At 47.6% G+C, this 20,491-nt stretch overlaps 7 protein-coding genes across 7 annotated transcripts; 4 read left to right on the top strand and 3 right to left on the bottom strand.

Moving 5' to 3' along the window:
• Positions 1–1,460: 1,460 nt before the first annotated feature.
• JR316_0004426 (uncharacterized protein) lies at positions 1,461–2,035 on the bottom strand (the record flags this gene model as incomplete). Its single annotated transcript, XM_047890192.1, has 2 exons — positions 1,461–1,748; positions 1,799–2,035. The coding sequence occupies 2 exons, from the start codon at positions 2,033–2,035 to the stop codon at positions 1,461–1,463; spliced, it is 525 nt and encodes a 174-aa protein (XP_047749953.1).
• Positions 2,036–4,016: 1,981 nt separating this feature from the next.
• Positions 4,017–5,258, bottom strand: JR316_0004427 (uncharacterized protein; the record flags this gene model as incomplete). The annotated part of the gene is made up of 4 exons (XM_047890193.1): positions 4,017–4,350; positions 4,404–4,565; positions 4,617–4,781; positions 4,840–5,258. 4 exons carry the CDS (start codon positions 5,256–5,258, stop codon positions 4,017–4,019), a joined length of 1,080 nt encoding a protein of 359 aa, XP_047749954.1.
• A 516-nt stretch (positions 5,259–5,774) lies between these two features.
• On the top strand, positions 5,775–7,994 carry JR316_0004428 (Cell death protease; the record flags this gene model as incomplete). Its single annotated transcript, XM_047890194.1, has 11 exons — positions 5,775–5,909; positions 5,961–6,090; positions 6,149–6,216; positions 6,267–6,335; positions 6,387–6,435; positions 6,488–6,627; positions 6,677–6,807; positions 6,867–6,981; positions 7,043–7,285; positions 7,337–7,417; positions 7,470–7,994. 11 exons carry the CDS (start codon positions 5,775–5,777, stop codon positions 7,992–7,994), a joined length of 1,686 nt encoding a protein of 561 aa, XP_047749955.1.
• A 919-nt stretch (positions 7,995–8,913) lies between these two features.
• JR316_0004429 (uncharacterized protein) lies at positions 8,914–9,903 on the top strand (the record flags this gene model as incomplete). Its single annotated transcript, XM_047890195.1, has 1 exon — positions 8,914–9,903. The coding sequence occupies one exon, from the start codon at positions 8,914–8,916 to the stop codon at positions 9,901–9,903; it is 990 nt and encodes a 329-aa protein (XP_047749956.1).
• A 1,697-nt stretch (positions 9,904–11,600) lies between these two features.
• On the top strand, positions 11,601–13,286 carry JR316_0004430 (Phosphatidylglycerol phospholipase C; the record flags this gene model as incomplete). The annotated part of the gene is made up of 10 exons (XM_047890196.1): positions 11,601–11,622; positions 11,672–11,691; positions 11,805–11,883; positions 11,939–11,986; positions 12,056–12,082; positions 12,167–12,282; positions 12,351–12,649; positions 12,717–12,792; positions 12,860–12,935; positions 13,096–13,286. The coding sequence occupies 10 exons, from the start codon at positions 11,601–11,603 to the stop codon at positions 13,284–13,286; spliced, it is 954 nt and encodes a 317-aa protein (XP_047749957.1).
• Positions 13,287–15,153: 1,867 nt separating this feature from the next.
• Positions 15,154–17,980, top strand: JR316_0004431 (uncharacterized protein; the record flags this gene model as incomplete). The annotated part of the gene is made up of 2 exons (XM_047890197.1): positions 15,154–17,505; positions 17,936–17,980. The coding sequence occupies 2 exons, from the start codon at positions 15,154–15,156 to the stop codon at positions 17,978–17,980; spliced, it is 2,397 nt and encodes a 798-aa protein (XP_047749958.1).
• A 1,304-nt stretch (positions 17,981–19,284) lies between these two features.
• On the bottom strand, positions 19,285–19,839 carry JR316_0004432 (uncharacterized protein; the record flags this gene model as incomplete). Its single annotated transcript, XM_047890198.1, has 1 exon — positions 19,285–19,839. The coding sequence occupies one exon, from the start codon at positions 19,837–19,839 to the stop codon at positions 19,285–19,287; it is 555 nt and encodes a 184-aa protein (XP_047749959.1).
• Positions 19,840–20,491: the final 652 nt, after the last annotated feature.

Here is a 20,491-nt window from a genome sequence, read left to right on the forward strand (position 1 = left end):
AGATCAATGCGTCGGTCGGGGAGAATTGACATGAATCATGATCATATATTCGGAAAAACACAACGCGGTATTCGACTCGGTTCGACAGTCTTACTATGTACATGCGTATTTCGAATAGGTTGAGGGGGTCCGTTTAACCTGGCATGAGCTAGGCGGTTGAAGGCAGAGGACGGAGAGGAGGTGAGAATAAAGCGGGCACTCCAATGGCTAAAAAAAGCTCAAACAATGAAAAGCCAATGTAAAAAGCCACTATACACGGAAGTAAAAATTGTAGGAACAGGAGAGGCCGAATGTAAAAATGAGATACTCAATTTAAACACGCAGAACACGGGAAGGTGATGTCGGAGATGTTGCGAGAGAAGGGGTAAAGGAAGGTAGGGATACGGTTGTAACGTGAGTTGAAGTAAATGGACAAAGATGGAAAAATGAAGAGCCAAAGACAGGAATGCAAGTATGTATTGGTGTTGTACGAGTTGATGCAATGTGTTGGGAGGTGTTGATGAAAGAAATACATAGAATGAATCAGACAGAAGTGAACAGGTGAGAACACAATGGATGGATAAGAAAACAATGCAGAAATGGTGAAAAACTCAAAAGACTCGAATAAAATCAAGCCTTAGGGTTTAAATCCCCATATGCTGGCAACAGTCCTTCATCTGGTGAAATATCCAATTTGATTCTGCCCGTCGTCTCCCTTGAGGCGCTCCTCTGCTGATGGTGGCTATGACTCCTCCTATGGTGGTGGTGGTGCCTCCTCCCATGTGAACTGGAGTACGAGTGTGAATGTGAGTGGTGATGTGACCTCGGTCCTGCAGCTGCGGGTGATGTCGAGGGCACCCAAGCCTCTGTTGCTTGCTCCTGCAGTTCAATTGGTAATGTATGGCGGGGTACGGGCGCATATACAAGGTCATCTGCGCGCCCGCTTTCCAGGTCCCCGCTCAAACTTGCATTAGCAATGCTACAGCTTGGCAACACGTATATGCGCTGCATCTGGTGTGCAGACGTTGAATTTGAAACTGTTGACGATGCCTTTGAGTCAATCATTGATATACACGATGCAGAGTGCGCTGTAGGGCATAATGGACTGCGTTGGTGGTGATGATGTTGGTAGCGCGTCAAATGCGAGTAATAATTTGATACTGCAAGCAGGAAATGCAACTATAGTTTTGTTTCAGGATCAAGAGAAAAGAGGGTTCATCAGTACGCTTGGACAACTCGGAGGTTCGAAATGAGCTTGAGGCGAGGCTTGCAGGGTCGCATATGACATGAGACAACAAATAAGAAGGTCCGGAGACCCCGAAAATGCCAAAATGGCACTGAATGGTCAAGTACGAGGGCAGAAGGCATAAGCCGATGCACCAAGTAGAACAGAGAGTTCTCAGAGAACAGAAAGGAGTCTTCAGAAGGGTATATATGCGGGTGCAAAGGAAGCGAGAAGCAAAGACAGATAGCCGACACGCTCATAGCCAAATGAAGAGAAGAAAACTCACGCGGATGATCATGACTACAAAGATGACAGCAAGACCGGCATAAACTGCTCGCTCAATCCACAGCTCGCAGTTCTCGAGGCTGAGACCAATCTCGAGCATATCGCGCATGAGCTCTGGGTGGTGAGAAAATTCTTCGCAAACGCCTGCACGAGCCGGGCCTAGGAATGCACCGTATGTAGCGAGGGCAGCAAAGAAAGCACAGAAGGAAAAGTCAGCGATGGAGTAGTCGCGGTAGAATCGAACATGCGAGGGTTTATGCTGTTGACGAGTGAGTATATGCGCCAAACATGGAGAAAAAGAGGACGGACCTTGAGAACACCGTGGAAACCAACAGAGCAAACGGCTGCTGCTGAGGCGAAATACAAGCAGAGAAGGGCCCAGATGAACTTGAGACCAGTAAGCTGCCATTTATCGCCCGAGAGCTCCCACTCGCTCTCTGGCTCCCACTTGAGAGAGGGCCATACAGCGAGGACCTGGATGGTGAGTGCGCTGTTTGTGACGGCGCCGAAAAGGGTGATAAGAGCGGAAGCGGTCCTGTTGTGCATGGTGGTCGGAGAACAAGAGGGACGGTCAGAGACAAAATGGCTAGATGGAAAGGGGAGGGGACGCTTACCAAGCTGCGCCGCGTCGTGCCATGGACGGAGAGAAGAGTGTGTAAGGACGGAAGACGAGCAATCCTGCTTTGTCAATCACTCTGCCGACTTTCCCACGTTCTCGGCATTCACAATCCCTCCGTGCTCATGGCCCCGAGTGAGGTGACCCACCACAAGTGTACCCGACTCTCTTTGCTTGATGACGACTGCCCAGCCTATATCCCAGCGATCTCATCAACTCATCATCCATTTCAATTTCAAACGTACCGAAGGATGACTCGACGACGGTCACTTTTTTTTCGTAAGTAGTACGTACTGTGGAGGATGAATCAGCTTCACTTGGTCACCGTCTGTGCTGATTCTGTGGTTTTGATTATCACCTGTGACCGTGTCTTTTTTAAAGTCTCAAGATAACCGCAACCCGAATAATATCAATTGCTAAGCCTCAAAACTACGACCTGAATATTTTGTAGCAAATATACGGCGTTGATGCCAGCCGCAGCGATTGTGCCCAAATGCAGGTTCTCCGTCTTGCGTCTGCTCACCAAGCACCTCTGTTGCTATTTCAGAACCAGGTATGGCCGTTTCTAGCTTTTGCACTTTTCCAGAAGAGCATGTATGGTAACGTTCGTGAATCTCAAACATAAGGCTCTCTATAATAGGATAGCGCTAAATTAAATATTGTCGATGACCACGACTGACACGTTATTGTTTTGTTTGAAGAGACGGATAACTTAAAAGTTTAGAAATATTTATCTTCAAAAACTCTGATGCTCCGCTGATGTCGAGGTCCATACAGATATCATATACTTCTGACTGAGCGGTACAGCGCTGTGCGTTATTTGATACCTTGTACGATACTTTTTAATCTGTGCGGGACTTCATTCGCTGCGCCTTCGTCCCGTAAACGTAGAACTAGAAAAATGATCTATTTTTAGTTCTGTTCTATTTTTGAACGAACTTTCGTTCTATGAGCGCTAATAATCAAGAGTAGCAACTACAGCGGAATGGGTACTTCGCTAAACAGTTCTTAGTTGGATACTAGTGAATATTATGTGATAATAGGTTGAAGTAAATTCAGTTCTAAAAGAGAGAATGCACCTTCCAGGCGTGGGTTTCAATGGCAGTTTTCTGATATCATCAACCTTACGAAGACAATATACATGATGCAGATAACACGGAGCTTTGATAATCTAGAGCTCCCTTTGCTAAGTTTTTCTCCGCCCACTTAGGTACTGATCTTTTAGATCTTTTAATGGCATATGCGAGAGTTTGACTCACATTCCTAGTATGTCGACCCTTGCTGATGTGCCTGATGACTGAGGTTGCGGATCGACTCGCAAGACTTACATTTGGACTACATTGATGCAAGAAGTCTACAGAAGTCTACTATAATACTTACTGCAGAGCGCAAAATGGCCGTTTCCGGAACTTTATCTTTCAGATGCTTGGCGTTATCCTATGTCGGCAATTTTGAATATGCCTGCCTGGGTCAGGAAGGTTAGATGTACAGGAGTATTTTGCAATCTAGTCCCTTCATCTGAGAGCTGGAATAGTGATTAGCAGGCTTACGAAGAACATCCGGTACGAATAATTTCCTCGTAGGTATCCTTTTTCGGTACACTGATAGATAATCGGCCATCGTAGATGTTTGCAAAGCATGAATATGCATTGTAAATAAAAAATATAAACAGCATGCAGAGTATGGAAAGTTCAACGACAAAGCAAAATGTAGATCGAGAAGCCAAACTAAAGGCCTGTGTTCTCCATAAGTAAGTTTGGTATACATACAATGTATCACTCGCAACAAAAATCTATCCTGTCATACATTAATAAAATACACTCCACATCACAATCCTAACGCAGAATACTGATATCTTGAGTCGTCGTCGCATTCATCGAAAGCAAATTAAAGCGAGCCTAAAGTCGCCAATTACTTCTTATTCTTGCGCTGCCTGGCGCTTGTTCGTCTCGGTGCAGGAGCTGAGGCGTCAACTTCGCTGTCAGTGTTGGGAGCAGACTTCTCGGCCGCAACGACTGGCGTGGATGCTTTTGGAGGCGGTGCAATGGGTTTAGATGCGCGAGCTTGAGCTTTGGCTTTAGCTGCTTTCTCAGCCTCTGCTTTCTTGACCGAAGGTCGGTGGAGGAGACTTATAATAAGAGACCCGACACCTCCCGAAATCATTACCATCATCCATTTCGGGATGCGGACTGCGTAGTTGTAAATTTTGGTGAACCAAACCGCCATGAACTCCATGATGAATTCGCTGTGGGATGTGCCTGGTTAGTTTCAATCCAAAAAATTAGGTCTTGAACTCACTTTTTGCCTCCAGGAGAGAAAGAACTTGACCATGGTTTGGTGTATTGCCAGCCTTCAACTTTGAGGAACTCGCGGAGGGCATCTGCGCGGAGGCGGATTTGGTATGGGCGATAGAACCGTAGGCTCTGGCCACGGTCTTTCAGGATAACAAGATATGGTGCTCTGGAGAATATAGATTAGTGCTGGTTGGCACGAATACAAGTTGATACATACTGCCAGATACCCCATTTTGTGGTTATTGCCGTAACGTTGAGATAATCAATACGGCCCCATTTGACGTTAGGAAGATCGCCAGCAATTTGTGTTTGATTAAAGGCATCGTCGAAGACTTCGTCCATGAATTTGGAGACGCCCTCTTGTCTTGAAGCAGTTACAGTACTATCGTTCAGAATTTAGCGTGCAAACCAGCAGCATATAGGCAATACATAATACATACATGACAAGGACCCACACTCTGTCCTCGGCTTCTTGTTCTGTCAGAGGTTCGTTGACGATCAAGTCCTGGTAGTTGTCGTCTGTGATAAGCGGTACTCGCTCGTCCCATAGTTTGACGTTGACCACAGCATTGACTCTCTCTGTGATATTGATACCGAATGTGTTGAACAGGGCCACCGCAGGCTCCGAAGTCAACAGCTTATCGATGCTGAATAGACTGGAGAAGCTGAACGGGGTTGCCTTGGGGGGTTGCGCACCAGCTTGCGTTGTCTGAGACGGCTGGGGCACATACGTGGCGGATGCAGCCTGGGTCTCGCGCTGCACCTGTTGTCCAGGCTTCCAGCCTTCCGAGAAATATGCATCTGCGCTGCACGAGCCGACTGCGAGGGCAAAGATAGCGAGACTGCGAGACAGCCGCATGATGGTGGTTGGGGGAGAAGGAGTGAATACGGGAGTCAGAGTCGTGTGTCTTGCGTGTGCCTCAGCACGCGTCTCCCTTTTGTTGTGTGAAATGTCGAGCGCATGTCAAGCGCGATATCCCATTTTGAGTATTGCACAGCCACCCATCAACGCTGGCCGCTTGGCACTGCAGTCGGCGTTAGCAAACGACTGCCACATACTTTCTAGCGCTCTCTTCTTCTAGCACATCACGGGCCTCTACCCTGCTCGAGACCGCCACGTCTCGCACCCAAGGATATAATGCTTCGCCTGTGGCAGAGTATGGTGCTATCAAACCTTGCATTTCTGTTTTACCTACTGCTCGGACAGGTGTCCGCAGCCCCAACCGATAGTGCGTTAGAGGGGACAAGAGCCCATCAATGAACTATGTGTGGGATTAACTGACGATAATTTCTTTGCTATCTAGTTCCGTCTGCAGCGTCTTTCTATATACCTTCAATACCCTACATTCACCAAAATGCTGACCACCCACTCACCATGTACGGAGGCCATCTCTCCGCAGACCCAAACCTCTCGCTTGCATCAAGCACAGATGTCACTGCACATCTATACTTCTTTATGGTCAAAAACAGACGGACGGCAGACAAAGAACGAATAGTCTTCTGGTTTAATGTGAGCGAACATTGAGGCTATGTTTGATTTAGTGGTGAATAATGTACACAGGGAGGTCCAGGATGCTCATCGTTCGACGGAGCTATGATGGAAGTTGGGCCCTGGCGGTGGGATGGAAAGTCAGATCATGACTTCTACGTTCAGGAGGGCGGTTGGGAGGAATATACAACGATGGTGTTTGGTGCGTCAAACTCAATATATTTCAAAGAATGTATCCTGATATTCCGTGGTAAATGCAGTCGACCAACCTGCTGGGACAGGTTTCTCGTATACAAGCACTGATAAATATGTCCATACCACCGACGTTGTATGTATTCTCAGATTATCTGCATAATTTATTTCATCTCCTTTCCCCAGGCTCAAGGTAACTTCCTTGAATTCCTACGGAACTTCTACCTTGTATTCCCTGAATACAAAAATGTGGATGTATGTGTGTCTTCTACGATTGCTCAATCAATTATTTGACCCCTACCCAAGACCTACTTTGCTGGAGAAAGTTTCGGCGGCCAATGGATACCATACTTCGGTCAGTCCGCTTTGCAGTCATGTTCATATACAATGCTCACGATTTTATTTAGCCGATGCTGTTTTGAATTCTCTCATGAAAGTCCCCCTCAAGGGCATTGCAATTGGAAACGGATGGATCGATTCAAAAAGACAATACCCTGCGTACATTGACTACGCTGTTAAAATGGGTCATATGGAGGAGAATGATGCTGTACGTGGTTGTAAACATTGCTGGATGTGTCGCCTTACTCTTTTCACAGAATTGGAAGGAAACCAAAAAGGAAACCGACTCGTGCTTAGCTGCTCTGGAGAAGTTGAAGGACAAAAACCCGATGACTATCGACGCTTGTGCGGGTATCCTTCGTTCTATCATGAATGCCAGTGAACGAACGTACGTCTATTTCCCGTCTCTCGTCAATTCCACCTTGACATAGTTTTAACGGATTTTAGTGTGAAGGGGCAGAAAATGTGTATTAACATCTACGACATTCGACTGGAAGACACCTCTCCGGATTGCGGAATGAACTGGCCTCCTCCGATGCATCATGTCACTAGCTTCCTAGGCGTAAGATTTCTCGTTTCCTCTTCCAACTTTTACAATCTGATTGATTTGCGATGTTACACAGCGTTCAGACGTTGTCGCTGCTTTACATGCTACAGCACACCCTGGAAGCTGGCGAGAATGTCGGCCGGATGTACACCGTGCATTCCGCGAGTCTTCAGAAGAATCGTCCATCTCAATTCTCCCTCGGGTTCTCTCCAAAATTCCCGTTCTCATTTTCGCCGGTGACCAGGATCTGATTTGCAATTATATTGGACTGGAGAATATGATGAACTCGCTTACTTGGAACGGAGCCACTGGACTTGGAGTGAGTTCCCGCTTCGTTCTTTCACTCGAATTTGTCTCTAACGAGTTGTAGACCGTTCAAACCCAATCTTGGACTGTTAATTCCGTGCCGGCTGGTACATGGGTCTCATCGCGCAATTTGACCTACGTCAAGGTGAGTAACTTGTTTCCTGCAATACGGACCTTTTTGACACTATTTTCTCCAGATATTCAATGCGTCGCATATGGCTCCATATGACGCCCCTCATGTATCGCACGACATGATGCTTCGCTTCATGGGCGTCAACTTTACAGCCATCTTTGAAGGGTCTGCCAAGATCCCAAGTAGCGTCGGCAATGAGGACAAGCCACACTTTGTTGAACAGCACGACGCTAAACCACCCACACCCTCCAAAACACCACAGCAAGACAAGGCGATGTGGGAAGCGTATTACAACGCGGGATCTGCGGCGCTGGTGTTGGTTCTGGTGTTCTTGGTCATTGGGACGTTTGTATGGTGCAGGCTCCGGAGAAAGCGTTCCGTTAAGCTGCCTTTTACTCAGGAAGAGGAGAGTATACCACTGAACTCTGCGTTGCGGCGTGAGGAAGGAGACGAGGACCTGGAATCTTCAAGGCAGCGTAAGGGCAAGGAGAGGTCAAAAGATGATCAGCAGGTTGCTGAGCCTCCGATTTTCGACGTGGGGGATAGTGATGAGGAGGACTATAAGCACACAAAGGCAGATAGCAAATGATCCCTGACTTTTTGTTTATAGATGTAAAACTTATTCTATGTATGATTTCGTTTAATGGCACAGTGCAAAAATGAGGAGAAAGCAACAAATTGATTTCTGAGAAGTAATACAAGAGTAAAGTAATAGAAAAGAGATGTCCCCGTCATGGTTTAACCACTCCGTCAAAGCCACGTAGTGGCACACACTCCGGAGAGCGTGGGGTACGGCAGGTACAGGAATATGACGATGCAGACATCCATCGAGCGTCAAGCCTCCACAGGCCAAATCAACGCGGCAAAGCGGACTCGGACCATGAAAGCGAGCTCGACGGCGCTGCTCCTTCTCGTGAGCATCCCGAAAGACGCCTCGCTCCGTCAACCTGAAAGAATTAACGCCATCCAGATGAGTTAACGCCTGGCGCTTGCGCTAGCGCTTCGGTGGGTTGATTGCGGACACTTGAAGAAAAACTAAAATTTGCATTACAAAACTTTTTTATACCGCAGCCGAGCGGGCTTTCAATTTTTGTTTTTGACACGATCATATGACTATTTGTCTCGTGACTTTGACAAGCGGGATTGCGTTCCAAATCCGGACAAGGGCTCCCTTGTGTGCACTCCGTCTCCATGTCCACTGTACGACCTGGCGTGCTTGTACTGCAAATAGCAGTCTTTCTTCTTGGTGTCCATTGTGGATGATATGCGATACTCTTCTATTGTCGCTCAAAACAACAACAACTACCGGAGAACATAACTATAGTTCTCCCCTCGACTTACCGAAACCCTCCCCAAGAACAATTACCTTCCCCCAATTCGGTGCTTGTTGGGCCTGCGCTTGGACCTCGTGTCTGTACTAAACGAAAAAAAAAACGTCAATAGCACTCCTAGGATACTCACATTGAACTTCTTCAGGCCAATAACCTCCAATACGACTTCGAGTAAAAATGGTGTCTAATAGCTGGCCTTTTCCCAACAAGGGGGTTACTCTGTATACCAAGCAGGGTGAAATACCCATGGTCACGAAGAATACGAGATTGGTCAACATGTTCACGAAACCGCGTCCTGTTCGCTCGACATCGCCGTCATCTGTAGACGCAGATTACGGAGAAAGCGATGAAGACGAGGTGGAGACCATGGAGGAGTACGCAGAGAACCTGCTCGAGGAAGAAGAGGTTTACCACTGGCTTGTAGCCTCGGATCCGCAGCCCTGGCCCTCTCCCGAGATAAAGGCGCCAACAGAGGCGCCTTTTGCAATCTGGGGCGTCCCGGCCCCCCTCATCTTCCAGCTCTTCCAATTCCTTATGATTTACTTTGGTTTCTTGCCGAAACGGCAAGAGCATAGTATGCCTATTCCTCAGCCTATGCCTCCACGACGACCACTTCACCCTCTACATTACTACGATCCGCAAGAAAGAGCCAAGTTGCAGAGATGGGATAACACCCGACCGCCTCCAGAGGAAGACGACATGACCTTGGTCGTCTTCCCTCACCCAGGCAGAAACGAAATCCTCGAACGGATACGAATGACAAGAGACTGGAGCTCTGGGATGCTGGACACACACCAACCGAGCACGTTGCGGGTCTATCGTGTTCGAGAGGAAGATCGAGTAGCATTCTACTGGTCCGTCAGCGCGGCTCATCTATTATTTATATGGATCCGTAAGCCGATTCACGATTTCGACACCATCGCTGTGTATAGGCACGGCCATCGGTGCTGGGACTTTGACGACAAGGAGGCGTGGGCGCTCGTGTCTGGGGGCAGGTGGATCGATTCTGTGCGTCTACGGGCGGTTGCTGACCGTACGACTAAATGGCCATTGTCGAGGAAGGGTCGTTTGTATTTTGGCATTTATCGAGGCATCAACTGGATACTCCGACGGTTGGGTATCGCTGTGCAAGTAAATGTCCCAGATTTGTTAAATTTACAGTACTAGAGTGTATGTCACCCCGTCTTCTGCTGTCTCGCTTTGCTTTGCTATGTTGTACTCTATCACTTCGTCATTTTCTTCTACTACTATGTTAATCACATTGCTATTCGTTGTTTATAATATCGAGTGGTCTACAACCGAATGATTTGAGGTTCTCAGCAGATATCTCGGGCAGAATAGGGGTAAATCACGTGTAGGTTATGAGCGCTTATTGAAGTTAGAGGAAACGCTTTCAATGTAGCAAACACGCAAAATCACAAAGTTCAAAATATTGGGATAGAAAAATTATACAATGTTTGCACCATCCTGTGCTGAGAAGCTGTGATGCATTAGTGGTCTACTTTTACTGCATTAGCTTCAAAACTTGCATTCCTCGGGCAGAGTGGATCTGTGACGGTATACTACTAGCCGCATTGATTGACCTTACGAAACATTCAAAATGTGATAAAAATCTTAATTAGTGCCCTGCCACACACTTAGTAACGTACGGTACGAGTACCTGGTCAAAAATTTTTGAGCACCAATGGCGGAGGTTTCCAAAGAGATTCGGTACATGGTAGCCAGACAGCTCCAATTCTGCGCCGCTGAAACCATTGCAAAGTTACATCATCTGTATAAAAAGCTCAACAGACGATGTGATCGCCGTCGCCGTTAAGATTCCAAAGAATGTTCTCTTCGAAGACAAGTGGACAACAGAAAGGTTATCTATATATTGCTCCAAAAAATTTGAAAGGAGATTGCATCGTTATGAACCAGAGCATTGGCGGAGATCCTATCCAGAGAATTGGGCATTCGAGGGTTTTGAATGCTCTGTTTGAAATGTACGAGATCAGTCAGGATTCAAGAGTTTGCGAGTAAGTAGCGAATAACCATGATGTAAGTTTAAGTGTAGCCTATTGGCCCTATTCGGACGACGAAGAGCGAACATCGCTAATCATGAAAGGCAAGAGGATTACGTGCAGGGATAGTTTTAGCCTTCATGGGGATCAAGACGCGACTTGGTGGGAAAACGCGTTGACGATGACGATAAGTTCGGAAGCGGTGCCGTTGGTACACACGAGCTCATTCCCAGTGGAGGTGAATGAGAGCTCGAGAAGAACACTGGCCCCACTGAGATATCAAGTTTTAAGATAGCAAAAATGTCGTATCAATTGGCAGTCGCCCATGACTGAGAATTGCCAATGGCCGGACGCACATGCGCGTGCTGCAAATAGGCTGAAATACGGGGGTATGACAAACGTTCAAATGAAAACGGTGGGTGTCGGAGAGAAAGAGATGCACGGGCGTCGGCCGCAGCGGCAGGTTGCTGGTTGGCCGGAACAGCGAGCAGAAAATTTGAGCTCCTGATGCTCTGATACTACTCCGAGTTAACAGGTCCGCTGACACAAAAAAGCAAGTTGAGGCGCCCGGATCCCACCCTATGCCAATAGTGGCAGGACAATGTCTCTTTCGGAGCTTCAGGTCGATAAATTGACAATGGTGGCAGGGTCGGACTGTACTATACGCGGATCTTCGCTGTGCTGACTTGCAAAAAAGGATGACAGGCTTTTCTGCGCTTTTCCCTCATTTGGCTCCGAGTGATCAAGATTCCAATGAACTTTTGTATAAGACGCGTCCTCGGTCTCAGACCATTCCACTCCTTCCTCTCTCATTCCATAGCTATCTCTGCTCGGCCACATATACCCCCTCTTTTTGCCAGCAACATGTCCACAAGATCTCTTCCTGGTATGTCTATTTCAAATTATGCCCCACACCTGCTCATCCAACCTTCTAGACTGCTGGGGTCATCGCGGGGTTCGTCTTCAGTCTCTTTGCCATGTCAGCTGCTTGGACCATCTATCCACGCGCCTCCATGGCTCCAACAATTGCGCCAGCAATGCACTCACGCTCGTTTCTATTGTTATCAGGCTTCCTCGCGCTTCCCCGAAAACACGCTTGCAAGCTTCGAAGCTGCCATGAGAGATGGCTCCGAAGGCATCGAAAGTGGTGCGTTGTTTGGAGCGCACTCGATGGAAAGCCATATTTTAACACCACCTCGCAGACGTTCATGTATCGGCAGACGATGTCGTGGTTATGTTCCATGACCCAGGTGAGCAATTGTCCCCGCGTTTTCCGACTCCAGGGAAAATCGCTAATAACGGTACTTTTTGCTCTCTAGCCCTTGAGAGAACGACAGACTCTAAAGGTGAATATTCGCACCCAGCGCCTCGACCCTGCACTCTCTGAGTTCCGCCCGTGCTTTTTTTCTTTTTGTGTCCCTTTTGTGTAGGTCAAATCAAGGAGAGAACCTGGTATGGGGAGAATGGAATGCAGCATGTACGGACCGTGAAAGAACCCAAACAAGCGATCCCCACTTTCGCGGAGACAGTCGAGCTGCTCATGAAGGTGCGTTATGCCTGGCGGCGCTGCTACCATTCGTGCATGCGTCTTAACAACGTCCACTCTTACTTCAGCCGGAGAACCGCCACATTAAGTTCAACGTTGACGTCAAAGTGCAGAATGATCCAGACCGCCTCTTCTCGCTGATGCACAACACCATCTCCTCGCATCCCAGCTGGGAGACGGATCTCGCCCCGCGCATTCTGTTGGGTCTATGGCATCCGCGGTTCATCAACTTCGCCAAGGCGAGACTTCCATACTGCAGACGCTCGTACATCGGTACGAGTACGTACGTTGCCCGGAAATACTTTTGGAAGGACTGTGATGCGTTCTCCATGGCGTTTGCATCGCTTGCCACCGTCGATGGACAGCGGTACGTTTTTAGGCTACTTTTTTGTGGTGTTTCATGCAATTTTCTCATCATTGAATTGTATTCCTAGGTTCCGAGCTGAATGCAAGATTGCAGGAAAGAACGTTATGGTATGGACTGTGAATGAACCTGGCCACATGATGGAGGTGCGTTGCTTTTCCTTTTCACACTCATCATGGTCGAGAAAGAGAGTTGATGTGCTATTTTTAATAGGCTGTGAGATGGGAAGTAGACGCGATTATTACGGACGTCACCAAGACTTGGCTGGACCTTCGCTCAGCGTTGCAAAGTGAGTTCCGACCTAAAATTACCCCGCATTTTCCCTGCCTTTCCCCACACGACAATCAATTTCTATTTCCTTGTCGGGTTAACGATTTCCATTGGCAAAATTAACTCCTCATCAATGCGATTTAACCTTCCATATACTGACATATACCCATTTTTTTCAGCCGATTACGACAGCATTGGGTCGCAGTACGGACGATTCTTCCTCTGGACGTCGCTCAAGTTCTACATGCCTGTTTTGGCCATGTACAACAGGAAAGTTCAGACCTATTTGGAGAGCATTGCAGGCCCTTTCGACGCAGCTGAGATCGAGGCACCACCGGTAGTCGCACCCGTCGTCGCTACGAACGCTTAAATATTTTCTATCATAGACGGAGCTATGAAGCCGACTGTTCGATGACAGCTTGAGAAGGTTGTGCATGGGGGCGGAGTTGATCTTTCTTCTTTGCTTTTTCTCCAGTTCAGTTTTCCATATGATCCATGATTTATCAGGATCAAAGGCGATAAAACCGCTTCTCTCAAATCCTCATCATTATCAACCTTCTGCCTCATGTTTCCACTATGTGACATTCTTCTCCTTCCGTCCTTTTTGGTCAATCTGGACTCTTTATAGATGTTTAACCCATTTCGCTCAACAAACATAGAGCGCTTTGATGATATATCCCTGCTTCATCCATCAACTAATAGAAATCCTTGTAAATAATTAGTCGGTTTTATTTTCTCTGTTTTGTGGTTTTGTGTATCTCTTTTTTGGGCTTTGGTATATAGGTTGTGTGTGGTTCCGTCTTTATACATAGTTAACTAATTGAATGACATCATGCTGAATCGAAATGCATCTATTGACAGTGATTATTGGGAGATTCAGTGTATAGCATTAGTTTTTCAACCATTTGATTGAGGCCACAGATTGAAAAATAGTCAAGGAGAACCAAAGAAGAAGCGGTAAAATAAATGCCCAATCGGTCGGTAGACAACTTGGACAACCCAAGAAAGCAGTGCCCGTATTTAGAAAGTGTATTTCCTAGTTTGGCGTTTCACCTTGCGACGCATGGAATTGATATCTAAAGAAATCGTGTTCTTCTCTAATATTTCGATGTTGACGACCACGATTTATGATGAACAACAAGAAAGATAAGGGCGGTGCGGATCAGCGAGTTCTCAGCCGTTTCAGTAGCTGTCGACAATAAGGCAGGAAGGGCGAGTGAGATCCACCAAGTTGGTCAACAGTGGAGCTATCGATGGCGATGCCTTGAGGTTCCAGCTATATCCGGCAAACAACCAGCTTTGAATTGGGGCTCCTTCGTTTTTAGATTGATGATGTGGTAGATATGTGCGCGTCGTTGTAGTGATCCTATCTCATCGATACCGGGAAAGGTTATTTATTGTAAGTAGTGGTGGTAGTACGCCGTGTGAGTAAGTCGCGCCTTTTTGCGTGTACCAGTTTGAACTTGCTGTATATACGCCATATTAGCTTTCCTGCTCATGTATACGAATAGCTGTGAAGACACCAAAAGAAAATGATCCCAGACGGTATTTGTGAAGTATATCCGTAGAATGATGCGCGAGTCCTTTGTGCACATTGTGTACAATTCTAGGTACGATTGGTTTCTGTGCCGCTTTAATAGGCTTGATGTGCCCGGATGCGCAGCCCACCTTTAAACGAAAGGAGCATACCAACCCATCGGGGTGGTAATGGTGACCTTCCTTTCCTATACTTTTCATTAAATTTGGACGCGCTGTGGGGAATTCAAGGACATTCGGGATATTAGTGCGATTGATCGTTATCTTCTCGCTTTGTTATCTTTGGTACATGTCTATTTGAGTCCAAGGCTGTGGATTTGTTGCACCAGGATGCTAGTTTGCGCAGAACATGGACGATGGTCGCTCATAGATGGGATATGCTAGGGAACGCTTGTGGTGGTGTTGAGGGATATGGAGAGGTGATGGTGAGCGGAAAAGTGATGGCGTTGTTGTTGGGTGAGACTGACGGGGTGGGCGGGCCGAGTTGAGTCAGGGCCACCACGCGGTCAGCGAGCACACTTGACCTTTGGACTTGTCCCCAACAGCCACACGTCCGTCACTTCCTCTGACTCGATCTTCCTCTGCCGACGCTTCCGTTGGATAAGGGAGCGCAATTAGCGCTCTCTGCGGAGATTTCATTACTCTCTGAAACTTGATTGCATAATTTATTTGATTCTACCAGATTCGCGTTTCTATTCATAATGTCCTATCCGAAATCAAACCATCCAAACAGCCCCAGCTTTGACTCTAGCACATACACCAGCACCAGCAAGAGCAGTCGGAGTGCTACCAGTCCCAGGAAAACCCACAGAAAGCGAGCATCAACTTCAAAGTTGTCTTCAGACACGACGTCAACGCTTCCTGAGTATTTTTCTGTACCCACTCGCGGTGCAGCAGCCACGACAGGGTGGCAACCTAATAGCGGTCACAGTCAACAGATATTGTATCCAACTCAACGCCATTTGCACTCGTTTTCCGGGTCGAGATTGGGAGTAGGAGTTGGGGAAGAGGAAGAGGACAAGCCGCCGGATTACCCAGATAGCGCAGAAGAAGCCGACGAAGACACGGACACGGACGTCAACGCTGCCAACATTGTTTACGTACCCGTAGCTTCACCCTCGCAGAGGCCGCAGGCCGTTTCGCCCCGTAGAAACAAACGCTTTCTACCCAGCCATAAACGGAGGCAATCTGTCTCTTCTTTCCAACAGTTCCAGCAGCAACAACAGCAGGAATTGGAATCCAGCGATCCGTATCTGGACTCTTTGCTTGAACGAAGTGTACACGCACTGGAGATGTCAAATACCTTATTGCAATCATCGATCTCGACAAAATCCAGTTTGTCGACTATATTAGGCGCAGATACGTCAGGGGATGGAGCTTTGGAGGCAAGGGCACTGGGGTTATCCCATAGGATCAGAGAAACATGGGACGCAAGGGCAGCGTGGGCCGACGACCTAGAAGAAATCAGCAGGAATGTAGAGGGTCTATTTATCGAGGAAAACAATAGTTCTCCCTCGTCGAGAAGATATACTTCTCGTTCGAATATTGATAGTTCCACAGCAATGCGTAAAGGAGGGGTCAGCTGTAGCTTACCCAGCGGTGGTGGATATATGAGCTCGATGCGGAGACGGCCTTCCTTGGACCTACGTCTCCAGTCGGATTCGGCTGCCGCCCCCCGTCTGCACTACACTCTCCAAAGCCGGTCCAACTTGGTCTCACCTCCACCGAGAGCTTTGACACAATATGTCGCTTCCACAGAGGACACAGAATCTATATTTCTTCCGTCAACCATTGGTCTCAGATCGTCCCCATCCGTACACCCTACCCCAGACTCCAGTTGGAAACCCCTTTCTGATGTGGCTTCGTCATCTACAACCAGCTTGCTTTCCACGCAGTCATTTTCTTCCCTCGCTCCTTCTAAACTCGCTGATAAACCCCTCGAACCTTCGACTCCGGCGTATAACATGCTTTCTTCCTTTGTTTTCCGGCCTACTCCACCTGGGTCAGCCACGCCGTCATTCGTCAGTCGGAGAAGAGACTCGAGCATAGCTAGTGGCAGCACGGAACGAGAACGGAGGTCACGGAGATCATCAAAATCGCCTGTCTCGCAAAACCGTGGAACAGTGTCGCCCATACGACAGTTAACGCCGCCTGTTGAAGAGGCGTCGTCATCGTCCTCTTCGTCGGATGGATTTTTAGCAAAGAGAACGGTGCAGAGTCTGCGCAAAATCCTCGATGACCAGCCCCCACCTCCGCCTCCCGTTTCAAATAAACTAAAGTCGCCGGCATTCATGCCTCGTACACCAGCACCTGCCGCAGAGGCGGAGACGTCTACTGCAACCGCGTCTATTTCGCGTCTCTTCACGAAGGGCAAACACTCGTCTTCGACGCGATCTGCTTCGCCCCCTCGCCAATCTGCGATGAAGCAACGTCATCGCGGGGCGGTGGCGTCACCTAACGGAGATGCGAACCCTAGCGCATCAGCACTTCCATCTGCTGTACATACTCCCTCGCTATCGCTCTCGGTGTCCACGAGCAACACGCACACAGCGGCGACGCCGTCCCCGCTGCCTTCGCCTTCGCCTATGTCAGCATCTGGCTCGGGCGTCGTGCAGACACTCAGCATCCCTGATCTTGTGAGCAAAGTGCTCAAGGCCCGCAGCGGCCTCGGGAGCAGGGGAAGTATAACAGACGCAGATAGCTCGGGCCAGTCCACACCGAGCAAGCGGATCAGCTTCGCCGAACTTCCAGAGTCATATGCCAGCACACGTCCTCCGTCCTCGAGGTTCTCCAAGGGCAACAAGTCGTCTTCGCGGAGACGGAAATCGTCTGGTGCCGGGTCTTCGGGCAAGGGTGACGACGACGCGGGTGATGTGAGCCCTGGAAGTTGGTGGAGTGGGTGGTTGGGTGGTGGGATGGGAGGATCAGCAGGAGTTCATGGGCTGGGTGTAAGCCTTGCGCGTCAGGAGGAAAGGATGGAAGATCGGATGACGAGGAACTGGGGAGGCAGAATCAACTCTGGATATGGAGGTGGTGGATTGGACGATTGGGCCGTTTGAACTTTGAGACGTCGCTTTTTAGTTTTTTGCTATTCAATTCTGCGGCCTTCTTTCCCGGCTGTTTTGACTTCATCTCGCCCTTCATCTTATACTCGATTTTATTTAAACTTCCTCGTGTTCCTCGTTCTTTAGGGTGGGGTGACTTTGGCTCTCACTTCTTGGATCGTGCTTGCTGTCATTTTTTTTATTCCTCTTCTTCCTCTCTTTTTCTTTGTCTTGTCTCCCCACTTGGAATTTCTGCATACTCCCCTATCATACTTCCTGTCTATCATCTCGTTTCTCAAGTCTTCAACATCTCACATGTCATGATAACGAATTTCTGTCACTGGAGTTGTATCGCTATATTCTACTTTCTTCCTTTCCCATTCTTCTTGTACAATCCGGATGCATACATGTCACTCATTTGCCATACTATCATATTCAGGTTTCTCCACCGAAAACACGTTCACATACAGTAGAATATGAATAATTATTCTACTTATGACATTCTCGGTAACATACCCCTCCACTTGCTTTGCCGTAGTTTTCTCGTACACTGTCATTGTCACCTGCTGCTCGTGTTTGTCACGAATTATCATTTTGTTGGATTGTCGGATCCGTCTGAACTTTATTGCGCGTGCTACTTTACCTTCCTTTGCCGATTAGCTAGATGGAGATTGCAAAAAGCACAAAGTTAAATGCCATCAACAAATACTATTAGTCGAGGCAATGCTATAACAAGTTACATATAACTTAATGAGGGTGGGGGAATAGTGATAGATGTGTGCGGTAATGACAGACGGAGAGAAACCATTATTGAAGCAGACATAGAGTAGCTGTAGATGTGCGCAGAAAGGACAGACAGTTGATTGAAATCTTTGAAGGAGTTGGATGTGGCATTACGTGGTACAAATATCGTGTCCAGGCCGTTGAATCGTCATCGAGGATGTATGTTGAGGATACTAAAGGTTGTCGAATGAGGGCATTATGATAGTATGATGATGATGAGGAGGAGGTGGAGGTGGAGGAGGAGGAGGAGGTGGAGGAGGAGGAGGAGGTGGAGGAGGAGGAGGAGGTGGAGGAGGAACAGGGAGAGCAGGAGAAGATACCCCGTGTGTGTCTGTGGTGATGGATAGGATGGAATTGCACAGACTCGGAAGAGGGTTGGAAAAGAGGTAATCAGGAAAAGAGGTGCTTGCAGAGGAGTGGGCGAAATAGGATGATGAATATAGAGGCAAAAGGTAAGACTGGAAGAGATGAAGGAGAAGAGGAAATTCTCCTGGTTGAATGGTGTTGTCGGAAGTACTCAATGCTTGATGACTATAGTCACCAGGCATCGATGACTTCGAGACAGGCGATCAAGGGACTGTGGGTGTTGTGTATAGAATGGGGACGAGGGAATAATGGAGGGGAGTAACGGATATAGTGGTTCATAATCATGAAATGGTTGTTAGTGGCGAAGCAAAAAGAAAGGGAGACATAAAGATAGAACCGGACAAAAGGGAAAAGCAAAATTAGGCGAGAAAATGGTGAAGATGTGATTATCTACAAAAAATGTTCAACAAAAAAAATTCGGAATTCAAAGATAAGTTTGGGAAGTTTGGGTGAAGGTGTCCAGGATACACATGAGCGTGGGGCGCTCTCGAGTCTGGGTAGATACCAACAACCACTTAGACAACAAAGGAAAGTTAGAAATCAAAAGCGAAAGCGAAAAGGCGAAAAGGTGAAAAGGCTGGAAACAACGAGGAAACCGAAGAGAAGATATGAAAAGGCAAAAAGGTGTGAAAAACAGCATTAGAGACTCGGACCAGCATCCCCGCCAATGCCATCCTGCATATTGCTTATCATAACAAACTGGAGGGCATTCGCGAAATAATTTGGGTCAAAGAGGTATAACTGCAATTGATCTCCGGTAAGGGGGGGCCAGACTATCCCAGGAGAGCTCGCCGCAGATACTCCTGAGCTTTCTGGAGTCGAATCAAACCATGGATCGGTCAGATGAAGATGATCTCCGGTCTCTGTCACGAAATCAGGGCACATCGGTTTCTCCCAGCGTAAGGCAACCGGAGCTTCCAATGGAGTAGCGGATGAGCCACTTTGTTGACCTCTTTTGACAAAATCATCTACAGTCTGGTTATCGAACTTAATTCCCATTCTCGACGACTCTGGATCAGTTGACTTGGATAAACCCCTAGAAGCGTACGAGATATTGACAGGGCAATATTTGTTGCCACCTCCATGTTTACCGTGCCCGGCGATAGGCTGCTTGCAGTTTTGGCATATGGGGGTTTTGCGCGGGGGTGCGTTCGAGTCTCTGGGGCGATTTTTCGCGCCTTTGGGTCTTGGCATACTTCTAAACTAGTTGATTCAAAGTCAAAGTCGTAGACTTGGCCAGAGACAAAAGCTCACCTTTAAGAATTCGACGAATGTTGTGGAATTGATCAGAGGGATCGTCCACGAAGGAAAATATTGAATCAGGCATCTTTTTATAATCTCTAAGAAGAGGAAGGTTGGCAACCACCTAACTACTCATCACTTTACTTCCAAGTAATTGGGGAGGAATCGTTTCCGGCGCCTAAGGGTACAGCGACAACTTGAATCAAGGGGAACAAAGGGACAGACTGCTGCTACAGCAGTCTTGAGCCAACAACGGTCGCATAGTACTTTCTTGTTTTACGGTGCTAAGGAAGAATCGTTAGAAAACAAGGTTGTCAGTATAAGTTTGACAGGTACTTCACCGTTGTTCTTTTCTAATCACATCGGTCTTAGCCGAAGGCCCGAAATGGATCTGTGACGGGTAAGTAAGTAAGTACACGAGTTGAGTATAAAAACGTACTTTTAAAACAGAGGGTAACACACTCGTGCGACTGACGAGTAGTTCGAAGTCTGAACGAATTACCTGGCCGTTGTAACGAGTGACAATATTCCGTTCCCTCATTGATTGGTGACACGTTCGAAACCAACGTACGTGGGTCAACATTAATTGCAGACGAATAAAGAG

Source organism: Psilocybe cubensis, chromosome 4 (assembly GCF_017499595.1).
Source record: "Psilocybe cubensis strain MGC-MH-2018 chromosome 4, whole genome shotgun sequence".
NCBI lineage: Eukaryota > Fungi > Basidiomycota > Agaricomycetes > Agaricales > Agrocybaceae > Psilocybe > Psilocybe cubensis.